At 35.4% G+C, this 20,593-nt stretch overlaps 1 protein-coding gene across 1 annotated transcript in view; it reads left to right on the forward strand.

Moving 5' to 3' along the window:
* The first annotated feature begins 4,974 nt into the window (after positions 1-4,974).
* LOC131063788 (uncharacterized) overlaps positions 4,975-20,593 on the forward strand; it is a 32,542-nt gene continuing 16,923 nt past the window's right edge. The window contains exons 1-2 of the mRNA XM_057997720.2: positions 4,975-5,226; positions 5,345-5,444. Of these exons, the coding sequence (XP_057853703.2) occupies positions 5,123-5,226; positions 5,345-5,444 (204 nt within the window). The 5' untranslated portion in view covers positions 4,975-5,122. The remainder of the gene's footprint in view (positions 5,227-5,344; positions 5,445-20,593) is intronic.

Below are 20,593 nucleotides of genomic sequence, written 5' to 3' on the forward strand. Positions count from 1 at the left end.
TCCCAGGTGGATCCATTTCATTCTCATTCATTATTCCATATATTATCATTATCCATTATTAATATTATCAATAATATTGCTATTAATTATCATTAATATTATTATTATTTATCATTTACCCATTAATATTATCATTAATTCATTAACATTATTATAAATCATTTCATTTATCTATTATTAATATCATTCATTTATCCATTATCATTTATTATCATTTATTATCATTTTCTTATATATTCTATTTATCCATTTAATAATATTATTCTCCATTTATATTATTATTCTTCATTTCACAAACATATTTAATGTATGCAACACCACTCATTTATGCTTTCTCCTCTACCTATTTTCATCCACCTCACACATGTGGGATTAAACTCTCAAACCCTATGGTTTATCCCATATTCATCCCACAAAATGGATTCACTTGGAGAATGCTTATAAAAGAATAGTCCCTCTCCCATTCTTCTATCCGTGATCTTGCCATTTTGAGCAACCATCTGTTGTTTATGTATTATTGAGCACTCTATTTTCTTAACATCCATTATCTTCATAGTTTTCATCTTGCATATCTTGATCTTGTTATCTTTATTTTGTTTATCTTTCATATTTGTTGGTGTAAATAATTATTCATCATGGATATTATTACACTTACTTAAGTTTACTTAGGATAATGCATTTCATAGTAGTTTGGATATGAGACACTTGGGTGTTTGTGCCACATTGGGATCGTGTGTGTAGGAGAAATTCCACCTTGTATGGTGTTGATCTTGTTATTACACTATCATATCCACTTATTGTGGAGTGATAATTCCACCTTCGGTGGGTGATCCACCTCATGTGGAATATTATATTATTTCTCCTACCTACCCACACCTATTTCCTACCTACCCTTGTTTCTTATTGAGCCACATGTCATATTTGTGTGCTCATACATCCATATGGCCTTGCCTATATAAGCAGGCCTCTATTCATTGAATTGTAATTTTTGATCATCTTCTATTGATGAGAATACAGTTTATTCTTGTCCCATATTATGTCTCTATTTTGTACATTTCATTGACCTCTTGATCTTGGCAAAATCCAACAATATTTAATTTCCATTTTCTCATAGATTTTGATAGAAGTGCATCTGAGAGTAATAACTTTGAACATGAAATCTTAAGAAATAGGAGGGCAATGGAGTAGATTTCATAGCATGCATGTGTGTTTTAGTTTTAAATATTTAGTTTGCATGTGTGTTCATTGCAATTTCTTCATTGTTGGGTGATTGATCTATCTGAATCTTCTCTCATAAGATCTCAGATTAGATTTTCTCATCTACAGGTGTTATTCATCTTGTTTCTTCATACTTATTTCATGAACCTAGCATATGATTTCTTTGCTTATCTTTTAAAGTCGGTTCCCCATGAGGTTAGCATGAATGTATAATCTCTATTATCCTATTATCCACAAGGCTTATATATTTATCAAGCATAGTTTTGTCCTATATCATCCTCTTTAAAACAAGCTAGTGACAACCATGTTCATTTCTAACACCCTTCTAAGATTATAATGTTAAAGCAAATATTGCAATACACTCCCATTGCATTACCTCTTACGGTTAAATTTTTTGGGCTCGTCATACAAGTGGATATTATGATAATAGAGGCACATCATGTTCAAAAATTTATAGACAAAAGGAAGATGATAATTAAGCATACTCACAAGCCCAGTATTCCCTAATTTGACATGGTGTACTATATAAATGTAAATCATATGCATCAAGAATTTTGTCTTATTGAACACAAAACACAACATGTATTGAGGTTACACGTGACATTAAAAAGAAAAAAAAACATCTAATATGAGAGATGACTTCATTTCTTATATGTCCTTTTTTATCCATATTATTACTTGCCACATTTTGTGCTTCATCCTTCTATACCAACCCTTATATTTCCATGTTCCTAGTTTGTCTATAGACACCACAAAGATACCTTTAATGGTGCATGTTGACACAAATGAATTATAACCTAAGGGGATACAAGAATAAACTAGTAACATAGTACTTGCATTCATAGAGTACTAATAATCATCCCTAATTTTAGTTTTACTCGGTTTTATGTTTTTGATACCTAGTCTAAATACAATAGTATAATTAAAACAATTATTTTTCATCAAGTATCCTATATACTATTTTTTTAGTTATATTTTTACATTCCCTTATAATTTCTATATTGTCATCTAAGAGCACTTTCTACACTAACATCTAACTCAAAGCTAGTTTTGATTGTCATCTCATACATTAAATCCTTGAGAAAAAAATGTAGATGAGTTGTGATAAATTTGTCATCCTATATAAAGAGATATTTAAACACTTATACTTCTCATCCCCAAACCCTTTTCATAACTCTAATAGTTAATCTCCCTAATGAGAAACATCTCAACTGAATAATAGACATGTTAATTTAAATTGTAGTGGAAGGATTTTACAAATACTTAGTCATTCTTCTTACTAGCAATGCAAAATTAACAAAACAATGTCCAATCATTGGTTTGAAGAAACTTTAGTATGGTTGCATTAAATCTACATGACCTTGGTGCAACCATTGTTTCCATTTGTAACTACATTTAAGTTGTTATTAATCAGGTGCTCCTAGGATTATGAAGTTCTTACACAATGCAAGACAATATGGTGTAGAAAAATGATAGTTCCATGATGTTGGAAGGACAAACACAATAAATGGAATTTCATCACACACACACACACATGGTTTGGAATACCACTTATAGATACCCCACCCACTTTTGTGCATTCTTCTCAATATCTAATATCTACATGTATCACATTGATTAAATCACCCCCTTCCCCCCTAATCTTAAAGAGATACAAGGCTTGCATTTTTTCTATTTAAGAATTTCCATATGCATGCACATTATAAGAGTTATATAAAGGCAAATCCACCAAGATTTCAACATGTGTTAATGTCACCTATTCCTTCTATTTTCTATCATTTCGACTTGGCCCCTATAATATTCATTCCATGTTTCTTGCACTTTCCATTTTTATTTCACCTTATGTATTGTGGCTTTTCCTAGAGTTGGGGCATCTATGTTACTCATATGTTTAGCTCTCATACTTATCATCATTCTCTTTTTAGTTTTCCTAAATGCCTTATTTGACTCTTCTATCCTCTCATGACTATGTTTACTATTTTAAGCTTTTAAATGTAACTTAGTATACATCTATGCTATATGATTGTATGAAAACACATGATTTATGATATTGTTAAGGTCCTTGTCCTTTGTGGCTATGATATGACTAATATTGGTCATAAAGTAAGATCTTGTTGGTTTTAAGCACATTTCTTTTCATTCATCATTTGGTCACATATCTACAATATAGGTTATGTTGGATTTTCTTGCCCTAGAAGAAAACCCCCTTTATGAGGGTCTTGCATTACAAGTCTATAAGGGATTGTATCATGTTTGGAGACAAACATAGAGAGAAGATGAAGTTGCAATAGATGTGTGTAGGTTATATCCTTTCATTTTGTTGGATAAATAAAAAGAAAGTACTAGTAGTTTGTTTATGGATGTAGCCCATATTGTGTGAACCACATATATTTTTGTTTTTGCATTTTGTGTTATTCTATTTTTTAATATTGCATTCATTTTATTATACATTTATCTACAATTCTATTCCCAACAACTAATATTAGAGATACATTTATTTGGCTAATAAACTTGAAAGGAGGGTTCCTAGTTGGAGTGGGAGAAATTATCAATCATAGAACCTCCCTTAGCAACAAATATTTCTAGAAAATATGGAATGCTATTATGGAGCCCAAGATTGCAAGCAATCAATGCATCTAAGTGTGTCAAACACTACATGTCTATTATATAGACAAACTGTATTTGTTTCATTTTTATGCCCACATCAAGTTGACTTGTTTATGGATCCATGATTTCTTCAAATTGTTTAAGCTATTTTTCTTAAACTAGCTAACATGATATTCTCTTGGGAGACAAGGCAATATTTCTAATATAATTCTCATGCTTTTAGATTGGAGATTCTTTTTGCAATTTGAAAAGTTAGAATTGTTGTTCTATTTTGCTCATATTATGTTGATTCCATTTTTTCTTCTCACACCAAATCATTGGTGGTGTTTAATGTACCAAAATAGAATTAAGTTTAGGCCAACAAGGTGGCCTTATGGTTGGCATACCTTCAATTGTTTTGGAAAATTGTAGAACACACCTTATATAGTGGCTAGGAGCTGTCCTCCCCACCTCCCTACACTAAATCCCTTTATTGAGGACAAAAGTATGAGCACTCTAATTTTGCTCACTATTGATTAGACGACACATATTTTGGCCACCACTTGCGCCTTGCTCATCCACATCCTCTCAAAATATAGGTGAACCCCTTTTAAAAGACACAATAAATTCCCTTGCTTGATTCTTGCTATTTCAATATAGATGATGATTATCAAACTTAACCTCAACTTAAAATTCTGAACTCATATATATAATGCTCACATTAATTAAAAGTTCATAATAGAAAGTGGGGGAAGCCAAATGATGGAAACTTGCTTCCAATAGAAGCTTTATAATTTTAGATTTTATTACGATTATGTAATTTCTTTAGAACCATGGTTCATTTGTAATTTTTTTTTGTTTGTTTGTTTATGTATAAGAGTTGTATATGGAGTCATCTGTTCTCCATACAAAACAACACTTATCAAAACACAAAATCTGCAAATCAAACAGATTTTTACGTGATTTCTATTTGTTGATTCGATCCTTTTAATCTACCTTTTCAATATTGTTTTATAACAGAAAAGTTCTCTGAAAAACAATTATATTATACTATTTTGTATGACAAATGGCTTTTTTTTTTCCGCAAGTGGAAAACATAATCCCATTTCATCTCTAGTTTTTTAAAAATAGTTAAAAATAGACTATACTTATTTCCCTTAAAGTTATATTTATCATTTAAAAATAGAAGCTGAACCCCGACTGTTTTGTAAATACTCTGCACCTCGTACACGGTTTTGTTTCACCATACTATAACCTGCGAATCCTTTGCATCAGCAACCTCTGCATATTTTCCAGGTTTATTTGAGGTGGGATTAGAATGGAATTATCAGATAAGGTTATAATTTTCTACAAAGACGGTCATGCAGCAGGCACAAGACTTTCAAATGTTCTTCGTCACAGCCCTTCATCATGGAAAAAAATGTATGTTAAGTTTTCTTCAATGATTTACAGTCATTACATCACATAATTTGCCGTCATTTTAGAACAACCGATGTTTTAATTTCCCCTGGTTTTTGACTCCTATAAACTATTGGTGCAGAGAAATGCCCCTGGAAATACCTTTGGAAATCTATGGTATCACAGATATTGTTATATCCGGTCAAATAATAAATTTTGTTGATTCACAGGATTATCCACAGGTATTTTTGAATACTCTCTTAGAATTTTAATGCTTACGCACTAGTCTGTCGTGGGATGCAAATATACGTCATAAACCCCAAACCCTAATTAATTCCCGCTTTTGGAATAGAAATCCACACTTCCATTCAAGATTTTGTGTTAGAGATGCCTCTATCTTGAAACTCTTCCTTTATTTTAAGAAAATAAACTTAACCTTATCAATTATACCGAGGATACAGAGGCCTTCCTGGGCGAATTCTATCTGATCATGACAAATTGGTTCTTAATCAGGCTGTATATTTCAATGCATTATTCATTGACACAGATTTAGTCTTTTTTTTTTATTCCCGTTTACTTGGTTTTATGTTTTTTTGAGAGTGGTTTGTTTACCACTAATTGCTTTGAGGATGTGTCTAGCAGAGAGTTCCAAAAATGTTGGAAATTATATATCATTGATCATACACGATCAGATTCAGAAGCACTTGGCGAATTAAGTTCAAGACAACAGAGTGGCTTTATAGGTAGCATAGCTTCAATTTGTTTTGGATCATTATTGATGCTCCTTATATAGTGGCTAGGATGCCACCCTCCCTACCTCTCTACATTAGAGCCCCTTATTGAGGACAAAAGCGTGGGTGTTCTAATTTTGCTCACCGCTGCTTGTAGAGTCATTGCAGGGGGTCTTCACCTCCATTGGTTGGGCAACATTCTAGTTGGTTGTCATTGATTAGGTGACATGTAGATCGGTCACTACTTGCATCTTGCTAATTCATATTCTCTCAAAGCACAGATGTACCCTTCTTGAAAAACAAGATAAGTTCCCCACTCCCCCCTGCTTGATTCTTGCCATTTCGTTGTACATGATTATTAGACTTAACTACAACTTAATATTCCAGACTCCCAATCTTAAAAAATAAAGACAATACTCACATTAATTGAAAGCTCAGAATAGATTAGAAAACCCAGATGATGAGAACCTTGCTTCCAATACAAGCTTTGTAATTTTGGCCACTTAGCTTTTATTATGATTATATGATTTCTTTGAAGCCATGGTTCACTGGGATAATCATTTTTTTTATGAGTTTCATGTTTCTTTATTTCTTTCTTTCTTCATTATTTTTGTAATTGGAGAACATTATCCCTCTCCATCTCTATTTTCTTAAAATAGACTCTTATCTATTTCCATTTTTTGGTTGGTAATAGCTGATGATTTTATTAAAGGTCAGCAGTATGGCCTGTTATAAAACACTGCCTACATCTGAAGGGAACCCCTTCAATGTCAAAGAGCTGCTGCCAACTTCCTTTCGAGGTTTTGATAAAAATCTCTGGTGGAAGATCTTTTGAAACATCCATTTCCATCAGGAGCTGAGCAAAAGTAGTGTGCAACAGATTTAGAGAGCCTTAATCAACCGTAAAAAAATACCTAATGAGTTCCCAAAAGCCTTGAAACAAGAATTGAACCAGAACTGCATGGGGAGATTTGGCAGCCTAACCCACAGAGGAATCCGATCAAAGGATTCAAAGAGGGGGTTAAAGGCTGGATGTCAAGATTTCAGCATCAAAGAGTGATTGTCCTCCCAACACCATTTACTGCCAGAAAGAATCCTGTTTCAAAAGCAACAACAAAAAACCCTTGAGTGTGAGGGTAAATTTGAACACAACCTTCTACAATAGGTTCCCAATGAACTGAGATCCACTTGTGGAGATCACTAAGATTCAGCCACAGACCTCTAAAACACCCAATGAGCTCTAAAGCTGCAAAAACCCTTTCATTATGTTCCTCCTATTTTCCACCTCCCCAGACAGACTCATAATGACAGGCTTGGAAATAGGAAGCTCTGTACTTTTTGACTCCTTACCCTTCAAGCAAACCCCATCTGAGAGCTCGTGCCTTTGTGAGCCCACAGAAGGCCCCAAAGGAAAAAACCCCGACCCTGCTTACGCCTCTTCTCACCCCAGCTTGAACACCCTTCTCCTGATCTGAATCCACTTGGGGGCAGCCTCCCCTGTCTTTGTCGCCCCAAAACACACCCCCTGCTCTCACCGTTAAAAGAGCCTTCACAAACAAACCTGCCAACATCTTTCCGTCCTCACATAGGAGCAGTAGTACACTCCAGCTTCCTACGCTCCTGCCGCACCACTGAAGCCCAGCTATTGTGTCCATTTCTGAGTATGCCACATGCAGAAAACCTCCTACCCTGCGCAGCCCTAGCCACAGGAGAAAAACACAATAGCTCCCTCTAGCGCTAATTTTTATGACTATATCTATTTCCTTTAAAGTTATATTTGATCGTCAAAAGAAGAACTGGACCCCAACATTTCGTAAATACTCTTGAACTCATACACGCTTCATCAAACTATTTAACCTGTGAATCCTTTACATCAGCAACTTCTGCATATTTTGTGGATTTCTTTGAGGTAGCATTGAAATGGAACTATCAGGCAAGGTAATAGCTTGCCACCAAGATGGTCATGCATCAGGCACAAGGTTTGCAAATGCCCTTCGTCACAGCTCTTCATCATTGAAAAGAATGTGAGTTAAGATATCTTCAATAATTTAAAGTATTTATATCGCACAATTGACTGGCATTTTAGAACAACTGATTTTTTCAAAATATCTGTGGTTTTGTACTCTTATAAGTTATAAACCATTTGTGCAGAGAAATGCCCCTGGAAATAGCGTTGGAAATCTATGGTATCACAAATATTGTTGTATCTGGTCAAATAATAAATTTTCTTGATTCATAGGATTATTGACAGGTGTTTTTGAATACTTTCAGAATCTTAATGCATACAAACTAGTCTGACGTGGGATGCAAATATACGTCATAAAATCTAAACCCTAATTAATTCCCGCTTTTGGAAAAGAAATCCCCATTTCCATTCTAGATTTTGTGTTAGAGATGCTTCTATCTTGAAACTCTTCCTTTAATTTAAGGAAATAAAGCTAACCTTGTCAAATATGTCAAGGGTACAGAAGCCTTCCTGTGGTGAATTCTATCTGATCGTGACAAATTGATTCTTACTCAGGCTGTATATTTCAATGCATGATTCATAGACAAATTTTAGTTTTTTTCTTTATTCCCTTTTACATGGTTTTATGTTGCTTTGAGAGTGGTTTGTTTGACACAAATTGCTTTGAGGATGCGTGCAGCAGAGAGTCCCAAAATGCTGGAAATTAAGCATAATACATGATCAGATCCGGAAGCACTTGGCTAAAGCATTTTGCTATTGAAAATATAATTCAAGTCTACAAAATGGTGTCTAATACAGCTCAGTTACTTTCATCCATACCACATATCCATTATGACATTCTGTACATATTCATGTGTATGCCTACATTGGCTATATATCAATTCTCATACTTGTTTTATGTTACCACTAACATGTTTTTCTTTTCCATTTTACAAGATCAATAGCCCAACAAATAGTATGTTAATTCTTTAATCATGCATTATTGAGTTTAACTAAGTAAGAAAAAAAAACACATAGAAAGAGAGATATCACATGAAATCCCTTGAAGAAGTTTAATCTGAGAGGACTTTACAAGGTTGAAGCTAATGCCTCCTCATCGCTACTACCATCTTGCAAATTTTAGAAGCGAATTGCTCAAATTTGAGCCTTCATATGCATTATAGCTTTTATTAGCGCCTCTAGAGATCTCTGTAGCTTTTCTTTGCCATGGAGTACTTGCTTATCCGATGTGCTTCACTTTTGCTTTTTGCTGTTGTAGTTATCATCTACCTCAGTAAAAGTTGTCACCAAACTTTTGGAGTCCCTCTGGAGCCCTTTTAAGTCTCAACTTCAGTAATCAACCCTTGAAATTAGCCAGTGGCCCCTTACATGTTCACGAGGGGAATATTTATTTTGAAGAATAAGCGAATGATTTTTTTTTGGTCGGTAAATATTTAGTTTTTATTATAAAATAAAAGTTTTTCAGAAATACAAACATCTTCATCAGAGTGTCTCAGCAGTATTGAAAACCCCAGCATCTACCCTTCCCAGACTATATCCATCATTCGAGGGGAATATTTATTCTAAAGAATAAGCAAATGATTTTTTTTGGTCGGTAAATATTTAGTTTTTATTATAAAATAAAAGTTTTTCAGAAATACAAACATCTTCATCAGAGTGTCTCAGTAGTATTGAAAACCCCAGCGTCTACCCTTCCCAGACTATATCCATCATTCAAGTATACAAACATTCACCCATGAAAGTTACCCAATCTATGCCCCAGTCCAAAAATTTCAGTAATTTCACCAAAATATACATTATGCTCGAAATTAAAATGTAAACAAAAAGATGGTATTTCAAAGCATCAAGCCTGCATTTGCTCATCCCTGCCACCATCAACCTGCTCTACCTCCCCGCGCCTTTGGTTCCTTCTGGAGCCTCGACCCCCCACCAATTGTCTGCCATGCGAAATTCGGCTTCTGCGCCTACCCTGAGATTGCTAATGTTAATGATGACAGCTTTGGTCGGTATCCTTAGCATAACCGACAGAGCCAATCTAAATGTTCAATTGGCCTTTCGGCCTTGAACATTTAGATTAATAATACCCGTCTACACTATGTGCGTTGCATATAATGAAACCCGTCCATCATATGTGCTCAGAAATTTACTTATTCTATTTGCTAATTGCTGCCAAACAGTTTACTGTAGACACATGTATATATCCGATCATTAGCTTACGATTGATATTTTATTATAACCAGTCAACATCATACATGCTGTCACCGATTTGATTGGTAATTGATTGGGTTGTGTATTAGTTAAGTCTTAACTGATTATTAGTGAATCGGTTTGATAGAAACCACCGGGACTCTTGGAGTAAAGAGTCACGACTTCTTAGGAAGTCGTTTAATATCATATATCAATATGATACAGTTTTCATTTTGAAGAGGTCAAGTCGATGATGATAGAAACACTGAATACGGCTATGATAAGAGTTAGACTGTAATACATTAAAGGCTAAATTAATCAGATAAAACTACTATAATTATCTGAGCATACATCCATGGCAGATTGAACAACACTCATCAATAGTGGTATACTTTCAAGGGAAAGTGAACGTTGACTATTATCCGCTTGCTGTCTTGTCACATTTGTGGGAAGTTAGAATAGTAATACAGCACAAACTGTATACTCTTCTGATAAAATTAAAGTAAACTATATTCCTCAGTTTGATAACATAACTTAACAGCTCACCCCGCCAATAATCTGCTAGCTTGAATTTCAATTTGGTGAGGTTCATCATCTCATATGGCACCCCAGATGCAAGAACAATCTCCCAATTTGTAATGTAATCCCTCATTGCTCGCCACCCTTCAACCGCTTCATGTCTTCTCACATTTCTGTTCTCCATGCCCCTCCAAAGAATGAAGGGGTGCACATGCGGAGGATAGCCAGGCCACCCAATACCCCAAGTCTGTGATGAATCCTTTGCCCGACTCTGCCCATTCTAGCAACATGTCCAACCCTTGCCTCCATTCTGGCTTCACACATCTCACCATAATTCTCTTCACCTCTTGTATGCTCGAACATTTCAACCCCCATGCACAAAACATGGATGATATATCCGTGTTTGTGCGATATTTGTGGTTTGCAAGCAAAAAATCATACCTGAGGACCTGCCGCACCTAAATGACAAAAAATGGATCATCGGTGGTGAAAACAATCTTCAGACGCTCAATGGTAATCTTACTCCAAAACTCCATTTGTTGTTTTGAAGCTTTCAAACTGAAGTTTGCTTCCATCTTCTGTAGGCAAATTCAATTTCTCCACACTCAACTGCTTCACTACCACATGAGGAAATGAAGTACATGATCGCACTATACATAAAAAACTCCCCATGGCGCGTCATCCACGATGCCCAAGAAGGCAATAAATCCTGCGTACTTAGCTCATGCGGTAAATAAATGCAAATCGATTGAATCCTCCAGCTCGATGTATGCCGACCACCCTATCGACATGGAAGCCACCAAGTTTGAATGAAATAAATGCAGCCACTATGCCGCCAACTCATAACGTCGCCAATACAATCTGCCTTCGTACCTACCATCTTGGCCACTGTGTCAACTCCATCTAGTTCATCCTGCCACCTCGACCGCCACCTTGGATAAGGAGTCCGCCAATGTGTTACCCTCCCTATATACATGGGTCACTTTGAAAAATTTGAAGCTCTCAAGTTTCTTCCGAATAATGTGTACCCGCTTGTCCAATTTCCACACATGGGCACCCCCATTGGCAATCGCGTTGATGACGACCTGAGAATCTCCTTCTAGGTGCAACTGCTCAACTTTTAGTTTTTTTGCCAAATCCACAACCATCAATGCCGCCTATGCTTCAGAATCATTGTTGGTACCTATCCCCAGATTTTTTCTTTCCAAAACAAGAATGTTGCCCTCAACATCTCGAGCAACACACCTAGCACCCAATGGTCCAGGGTTCCCTTTCGATGCACCATCAAAATTGACTTTCACCCATTTGAGATTCGGTTTGGACCATTCTACCTCCTCCCTGCTCTTTCTAGGATCAACCCTGTGATGCCCATTAGCAGGCAGAAATTTCAAATTAGGCCATTGTCTCTGTATATAGTAATCTGTGGAACTGTAATTCCTCCTGTTTGGATTTTGGGAAGCCACGACTGCATTCATCAACTCTGATATCGAATTCTCAATCCTGAGACAATCTAGTTTCTGACTCCTCTTTGCCTTGAAAAATCCTTCTATTCCACTCCTTCCAGATTTCCCGAAGGACATACTTGCCAGATGCAGTCAAAGGCCGATCGAATTGTTGGTATCCGCCATCCCTGAAACAACTCTTTTATAGATCTAGGAAGCACATAAGCATAATTCATCTTAACCCAATACCATTTCCCAACAATGCCTTGCGAACTTGCAATGCAATAGCAAGTGATTGACTGTCTCTTCATGTTCTCTGCATAGAACACAGACAAAAGGACCTATTGTGAGGTATTCACACATCGCCCCATCGTAAATGGGGACCCCCACTTTTTTCCTTCTTTCTAGGCAGTGTTGGAGTCCTTAGCTATTAGCCTTTGCATTAGAGAGATATAGGTGGTCAAAAGTCAAGAGTCAGGTGGATAGTCTTGCATGAGTGTGAAGTAAGTAAGTTTGCAAAGTCTAGATATCATAAGTTCAATCATGAGTGAAGAAGGATTGCTAATTAGAGGGTCATTTCAAGTTGCTCTTTTTAAAGAACGAACTTCACTTGATGAACACTCCTTATGTAGCGAACTTCTTGCACTCCTCCCACGGAGCGAAAATTCACTCTAAGACCTCATGTTGTTCATGTTATTATGTATTGAAGTTGAGAGAGTAAGCGAAAGTGAGCAAATGAGAGTTTAGTCTTGATTTGAAATCCACTTCAAGAATCAACCTACATGAGCGAACTTCACAAATTGAAGATTTGGAGCGAACTTCATGACTTGGAGAATTGGAGCGAACTTCATGACTTGGGCAATTGGAGCGAACTTCATGACTTGGGCAATTGGAGCGAACTTCATGACTTGGAAGGGAACAGTGAAATTCATGTTTGGAAGTAGCCAAGTGAAGAAAATGTGCGAGTATTTACCTTGAATTGATTCACTTTTGAGTCACCACTTCATATTCAACCTTAAGAAAGCAAAATTTCAAGAATTGATGAACAAAAGTGAACTTCATGAGCTGGAGAAATGGAGCGAACTTCATGAGTTGAGCAAATTGAGCGAACTTCATGAGTTTGAGAATTGGAGCGAACTTTATGACTTGAGGAAATGGAGCGAGTTTTACATTTTGAGGATGAAAGAACTTCATGAAATGGTGTATAAGAGCGAATTTCAACTTTATAAGTCAAGGCATATGAGCAAGTTTTACATTTTGAGGATGAAAGAACTTCATGAAATGGTGTATAAGAGCTAACTTCATGAACTCACCCACATGAGCGAATTTCATGTTGAACCTTATGATTTACATTAGCAACTTCATGATCTCAGTGAGGTGAGCGACTTCAAAAGTCAAGGTATATGGGCAATTTCAAGATTAGAGCATGAATAGCCAACTTCAAAATTCAATGCACATAAGCGACTTAAGGAAATAAGATACATCAGCGAAGTTCAAGAATCCAAGGGTATGAGCGAAGTTCAAGAAAATGAAAGAGAGCAAGTTCAAAAGATAAGGGTAACTTCATGAACTTCAGAAGGTGGAGTAAACTTCAAGAGCTCCTCTCTACGAGCGAAAACCAACTTCAAGTGCTCCTTCAAAATCCTCTTATCAAACCTGCAAATCACATAAAATCAAGGGATATATCAAGTCAAGAAGAACTATGAAAGTTATATATTATGTATTTGATATCATGTTTGTTTTGTTTTGTTTTGCAGATGAGAGAGGATGATGATTGCAAAGTGGAAGGTGAAAGGTTGTAAGATCTACATCCCCATACAAGGAAGAAAACTTCATCTACAACATAGAATGCCCAAAAGGAATCTCAACTCTTACATCACCAGAGAGTCACAAAGAAGGAATTCCAAAGCGGAGGCAGTGGTGACATCAAGAATTCGTTCTAAAGGCACATCAATACTTCAAAATCGAGATCTACACCTTGCTCATTTATGATTGAAGCCCTCAAGAGCATACTTTCAGAAGAGTTAATCAAAGTTAGAAGATCAACATCATCATCACTGAAGCTAGATAATGTTGAGTATCAATAAATAGTCCTTCATGATGATCTATCCAGTCCACAAACTGCAAAGGTGGCATCCTAGTCATCATCCTGTTGTGATGTATTCACACATTGCCCCATTGCAAATGGGGACCCCTACTTTTTGTTTTTTAGGGTTTGTTTTCTAGGTCTTTTAGGGTTTTGTCTATTAGCCTTTGCATGCTGAGTGTTGCCAGAGGGATCACTAAGATAGCAGGCTCTGCTTGAGCCAGGGTGAGTCCACAGGGCCCCAAAATTAGGGTTTCTTTGAAAGTCTTCCTTAGGACAAAGTTTTTCTCTTGTTGCTAATTGTGTCTTGTTTGAGGAGGTCAATGAGGCTTGGTGAGTGAATATCATACTTGAAGGTTTGAGTTAAGCCAAATTGGTGAGTGATGAAGTCTGGAATGTCATCCTGATCCTGAAATTTGGCTAAGTCTGGAATGTCATCCTGATCCTGAAATTTGACTGTCTGGAAAATTGAAGAATCCTCCAAAAACTAGATTTTGCATTATATCTCCTGGAGGTCCGAAACCACTCTCAAACATCGTGACAGTATATATGGAATATAACTTAAAGTATATATTCCATAAATGAATCCCGACGGAGAGGCTAAAATGTCAAATTTCGCTCCTGACCCTTCCAAAGGGTCCAGAGCAAAATTTCACAAAGGATCTAAATTCTTCACCTAAGTCATTGAATGGTTGAGCAAATTTGCAAGGATATGGAAGGAAATGGATCTAGGATCAAGTCTAAGACAAAGTCAAGTCAGTTTGAAGGTGAATTGAGCCAAGAATAGGAATTTTGCTCCTGACCCTTCCAAAGGGTCCAGAGCGAAATCCTCTATAAGACACTCTACATTGCCCTAAGCCATGAACTAGCTCATTCCTAGGCATTTGTGAAGGCAAAACACTTATTTGGAGTGAAGAAATGTGAAAATGAAGTCAGGATTCGAGCCCAAATAGGAATTTCGCTCCTGACCCTTCCAAAGGGTCCAAAGCGAAATTCATATAAAACCCTATTTTTCACAAAATCTTGAGCTATGTGTCAACTTAAAGAGCAAATTTGCATGGTCATGATGGAAGGAAGCCTAACAAAGTGAGTCCAAGGCATGAAAAGGAGAAAGGAAGTAAGAAATTAGCTCAAAATGAGAATTTCGCTCCTGACCCTTCCAAAGGGTCCAGAGCAAAATCCTCATTTGACCCTCAATTTTGGCCTATAGCATCAAAATGTGAAGATTTTGTCCAAGATCAAGAATTTCGCTCCTGACCCTTCCAAAGGGTCCAGGGCGAAATTCTTGCAAACACCTATTTTTCCCTTGGAGGAGGTCAAGTCCTTGGTTTTTTATGGTGTGGATGGAAGTGATATAACATGTCTTTGCCTCTTGAGGTGGTTTGGAGTTGGAGAAATGAAGAATCAAGCCTAAAACATGATTTTCACCCCTGACCCTTCCAAAGGGTCCAGAGCGAAAATCTTCATGGACCTCATTTTCTTCCTTGTTTGGCCAAGTTCTTAGTGTCCAAGGCATGTTTGTAGAAGGATAGACATGTTCTTGCCTTGGGGAATGATGGAAAGCAATAAAAGATGAAATATCAAGCCTAGAATGGGAATTTCACTCCCGACCCTTCCAAAGGGTCAAGAGCGAAATTCTCCAAGCCTCTCTTTTCTCTCAAGTTTATGCTAAGTCAAGTGTGGATCGGAGTGAGTTGAGATTGGAGATGTCCTTAGGAATGACTTTGAGTTGCTAGTAATCAATGAATTGGAAGGAATTAAGCAAAAACAAGAATTTCGCTCCTGACCCTTCCAAAGGGTCTAGAGCGAAATTCTTCAAATCCATCATTTTCTCCTTGGATCAAATCAAACTTTTGGTTTTTATGGCGTGGATGGGAGTGAGAAGGTGTGTCCTTGCCTTTTGAAGTTGATTGAGGTTGAAAGAATGAAGAAATAAGCTCAAAACAAGATTTTCGCTCTTGACCCTTCCAAAGGGTCCAAAGCGAAAATCCTAAAACCCATCCTATCTCCCAAAATTTGTGCCAAGCCAAGCCTAGACCTAGGTAAGATAAGCCCTTAAGATTGCCCTTGAATGGATTTTGGCCACCAAAAATGTAGATTTTGAGCTAGGACAAGGATTTCGCTCCTGACCCTTCCAAAGGGTCCAGAGCGAAATCCTAGATAGGTCCTTGTCCCTAGCCATGATTTTGAGAGAATTTTCCCTTTTAGGCCTTCTGGGGATCAAGCAAATGTTGTCAAGTTGAGAGATGGATCCAATTGAGGGAGTGTTGATGTGTATTTTGTACACGACCAAACATAGAATAAAATACCTAAAAGGTACCTTATCCTCTCTTGAACAAAGTTCCTGACTGCTGAAGATCTCGCCGAAGGATCAGTCGAGGCAACTCCAAGGTTCTGCTTTGTAGGATCTCTACTCGTGGATAAGCTCTTCGCGGTATGATGTGATTTTGCTGGAATCACAAGGGGACTTACACTCAATGACCTAAACGTCTGATTTGCTGGAATCACAAGTCCTATTAACTAACTGGAAGACAAACAAATGACAAAAGATGCAGGGTTCAGGACGTCTACTCTACTACCTAGAATGCGAGAAAATGGATGAATGACTAGGTGGAGTCCTATTGGGCTGGGTCTCACCATCAGGTTGAACAATTCAACACCAACTCAGTGCGATCTTCTAAGGGATGCTTCCAATATGTTCAAATCGTACACCATCTAACAATGATCACCATTCAAGATAATGTATGAACAATAGACGTGTAACGACTTAAGATTAAGCTCATTTTATGCCAGTTGACCACGCAGGGCGCACTTACCATCAGTAAGAGGCTAGTGGTATGGACTAGACAGATTCCACACAGGTGCATTCAACAATTTTCTTCACTGAATTTAATCATCTATCATCAAAAATGAAGATTCAACAAGAGACCATGCACATTGCAAAGAAACAACATATTCCACCATATCTTCAATGAAAAGAAGTCTTTACAATTAAGGCAACAATGTCTTGCCTTCTCTTCTTAATCTACTCTAATTGCTATTCTACTATTCTGGCCTCTATTACTAACTATTAACTATTAGCTATTATTGACTAACTATTATCTGACTATTAACCTTTACAAATGAAGAGCCAAGGCTTTATATAGGGAGCTCTTTTTATTTCAATGGCTCAGATTAACTTGAGATCAATGGCCGAGATTTTACAATGAAAACCCTAATTAGGGTTTGTTACAACAAACTTAATTCTGACCAATGAAATAATTGCATTATTTGGACACATGTCTTCTCTGGAATATTCGACCAATGGATAGCCGGGTAGGTACATCGAAGTTAGTGCCATCTCTTGATGAATCAGGTACATTGAATCTGGACATGCTGAGGTGGACCAATCCGAATGGAGGAGTGATGACTGGGATGCCACCTTGTCAAACACTTGGTTGATGCCAATTTGGTGATGCCTTCCTTCAAATGCTGGACTGGAAGATAGATGGAGAAGGTCGTCCTTAATGATGCTGGACTGGAGGAGATCGTCCTTGTCTTGACTTGATCTTCTTTGATGAGGGTCTGCCAAGTAGTTGATCCTCCAGCTTTGGGGGTCGTCATTTGATGCCTACACAAAAGATTAAAGTTAGTCTTTGAGTATAATATCTTATAGCATAGGATCTAAGACCTTTCAAGGGAACATATTAGACATTAATTTGAAAATGACAAAATAAATTCAAGAATTCTAAATTTTCAAATTAATTATGAATAGAAATTAGATTTTTCAAGACTGACTTTAAAAGATTGCTATCAAATTAAAATAAGTCTTGAATAAGAACTTCAAAAAGGATTCTTCATACCTTCTCCTTTGAAAGCCTAACTATGAACCTTGAAAAATGAAGAAAGTAGATCAGATTTTGCTGGATAAGGATTGAATTGTGGTCTTCCTTTGGATGAATTACGCCTCAATTAGCCTTCAAAAAGCTTTGCCTTCCACTAGCTTCTCAAAATCTGGAAGTTCGCCTTCAAACACCTTCCAAAATCTGGAAATTATCCTCCAACTTGCTCAATTTTGCACCTCCAAATATGCTCTTCAAGTTCGCATGAGAGATAATGAAAGAATGATTTGAATATGCTACAATACACCTCCCTTATATAGGGTGCTCACTTTGATTTCCCTCAAGGCCGACTTGGCAAATAGGGAATAAAATAAAATAAACTGCTCTCAAAAGATGGCCGACTTGTTTGGAAAGGCACAATAATGATTTTTGAGTGCTTAAGCATAATTTTTTAATTTTTAAATTAATTCCAAAGCTCAAAAGTGGATTTTTTCAATTATTTCAAGGCCTAGAAATTAATTAATTAAATTGCAAATGCCTTAATTCATGTGAACTTGATTTAGACTCCCCAAATGTCTTGAATTTGGCTAATTTAGTGAAAATTGAGGAATATCAAGGTTTGATCAAGGCTTAATGAAGGTTCTTTGCTTCTTAGGCACTGAAATATCCAAAGTGATGAAGGCAATGGCTATGCAGCGGACAAAACGGCCCGCCCATGCCATGCCTTCCCTTTTCCATGCCCCCATGCCATACGACCCCCGTCCCTTCAAACGGTCCAATCAAACGTACATCACCGTATTGGGCTATGCGGAGGGTATAAGTCTTGATGAGCATTAAAATTTTATTTTTATTATTAACCTTTAATGTTTTAAGTTATATTTTTTTAAGTTTTACTCGTTTAACTTTTTTTAAAATTTTATTTTTATTGTTTATGTTTTAATGTTTTATTTATTTTTTCTTTTTATTGTTTTTTTTTTATTAAATTATTTTTAATAATATGTTATATATTTAAGTTTTTTATTTTTATTTATTTTAATACAATTGTATTATAATATATAATTATGTGATTTTAATATATATGTAAATTTTAATATCATTATTTTATAACTTTTTAAAATACATTACGTAAATAATAGTTTAATTTTTAAATTATATATTTATTTTTTTAATAATAAGTCATATGTTTAATTTTTAATGTTAATTTGTATTTATTTATTTTAATATTTATTATGAACTAAAACATCCATAATATATTGTGTTTTTAAGACATATATTAATTTAAAATTTTAATAATATTATTATTTTATTTTTAAAAAGTACATATTAAAAACATTAAAAGTAAGAAGTTCTTAATAAGTATAATTATTTTTGAATTTATTTATATAAATGTTATAATCATATATTATATGTTTAATTATTCTAAAAATATTAAGAATAAAAGAAGATTGAACTTTAGAAGATGTAGAGAAAATTACACATAAGTAAAAATTGCACATAACTGAAAATTTAATTCAAACTATAACTTTTTGCTGAATGTATATAAATTACAAACAAGTAAAAAATTAAATTCAAACTATGTAAATATTTTATATAGATTGAAAATTTAAAATATATTTATTCAAAATTTGATTTGATAGGTTTATTTTTGGTGAATGTTTAATATTGGAAGATTCTGTATTTTTGGTGAATGTTTAATATTGAAAGATTGAACTTTAAAGATGCCATTCTTAAGGGAAAATTACACAAGTAAAAATTTCACATAAGTAAAAATTTAATTCAAACTACAACTTTTTGCTCAAATTTACAATAGAATGTATATAAATTACACACAAGTTAAAATTTTTGATTTGATAGATGTATTTTTGGTGAATGATTAATAAAACATAAAAAGATAAAAAATAAAAATAAAAATAAAATTTTAAAAGAAGTTAAGCAAGTAAAACTTAAAACAATATAAATTAAAACAAGGTTAATAAAAACAGTATAAGTCTTGACGGTCAGTAAAGTTTTATTTTTATTATTATCCTCGTTTTAATTTATATTGTTTTAAGTTTTACTTGTTTAACTTCCTTTAAAATTTTATTTTTATTGTTTATGTTTTTATGTTTTATTAAACATTCACCAAACATATTATTAAAATAATAATTTAATAAAAATAAAACAATAAAAAGAAAAAATAAATAAAACATTAAAACATAAACAATAAAAATAAAATTAAAAAAAAAGTTAAACGAGTAAAACTTAAAACAATATAACTTAAAACATTAAAGGTTAATAATAAAAATAAAATTTTAATGGTCATCAAGACTTATACCCCTGCGCATAGCCCAGTACGGTGATGTACGTTTGATTGGACCGTTTGAAGGGACGGGGTTCGTATGGCATGGGGGCATGGAAAGGGGAAGGCATGGCATGAGCGGGCCGTTTTGTCCGCTGCATAGCCATTGCCAGTGATGAAGGCCTAAATTATTTCAAGACTTGTTTGAATTCTCATCTAGGCTAGTTTGCTTCATGAATCAAAATCTTCACAACCTAGGTTTGCCATCACAATTTTGCATTTTGCCTTCAACTTAGCCTAAACAAGGTGAATAATAGGTGTTTTCAAGAATTTCGCCCTAGACCCTTTGGAAGGGTCAGGA

The sequence above is a fragment of the Cryptomeria japonica genome, chromosome 1, assembly GCF_030272615.1.
Source record: "Cryptomeria japonica chromosome 1, Sugi_1.0, whole genome shotgun sequence".
Classification (NCBI taxonomy): Eukaryota; Viridiplantae; Streptophyta; class Pinopsida; order Cupressales; family Cupressaceae; genus Cryptomeria; species Cryptomeria japonica.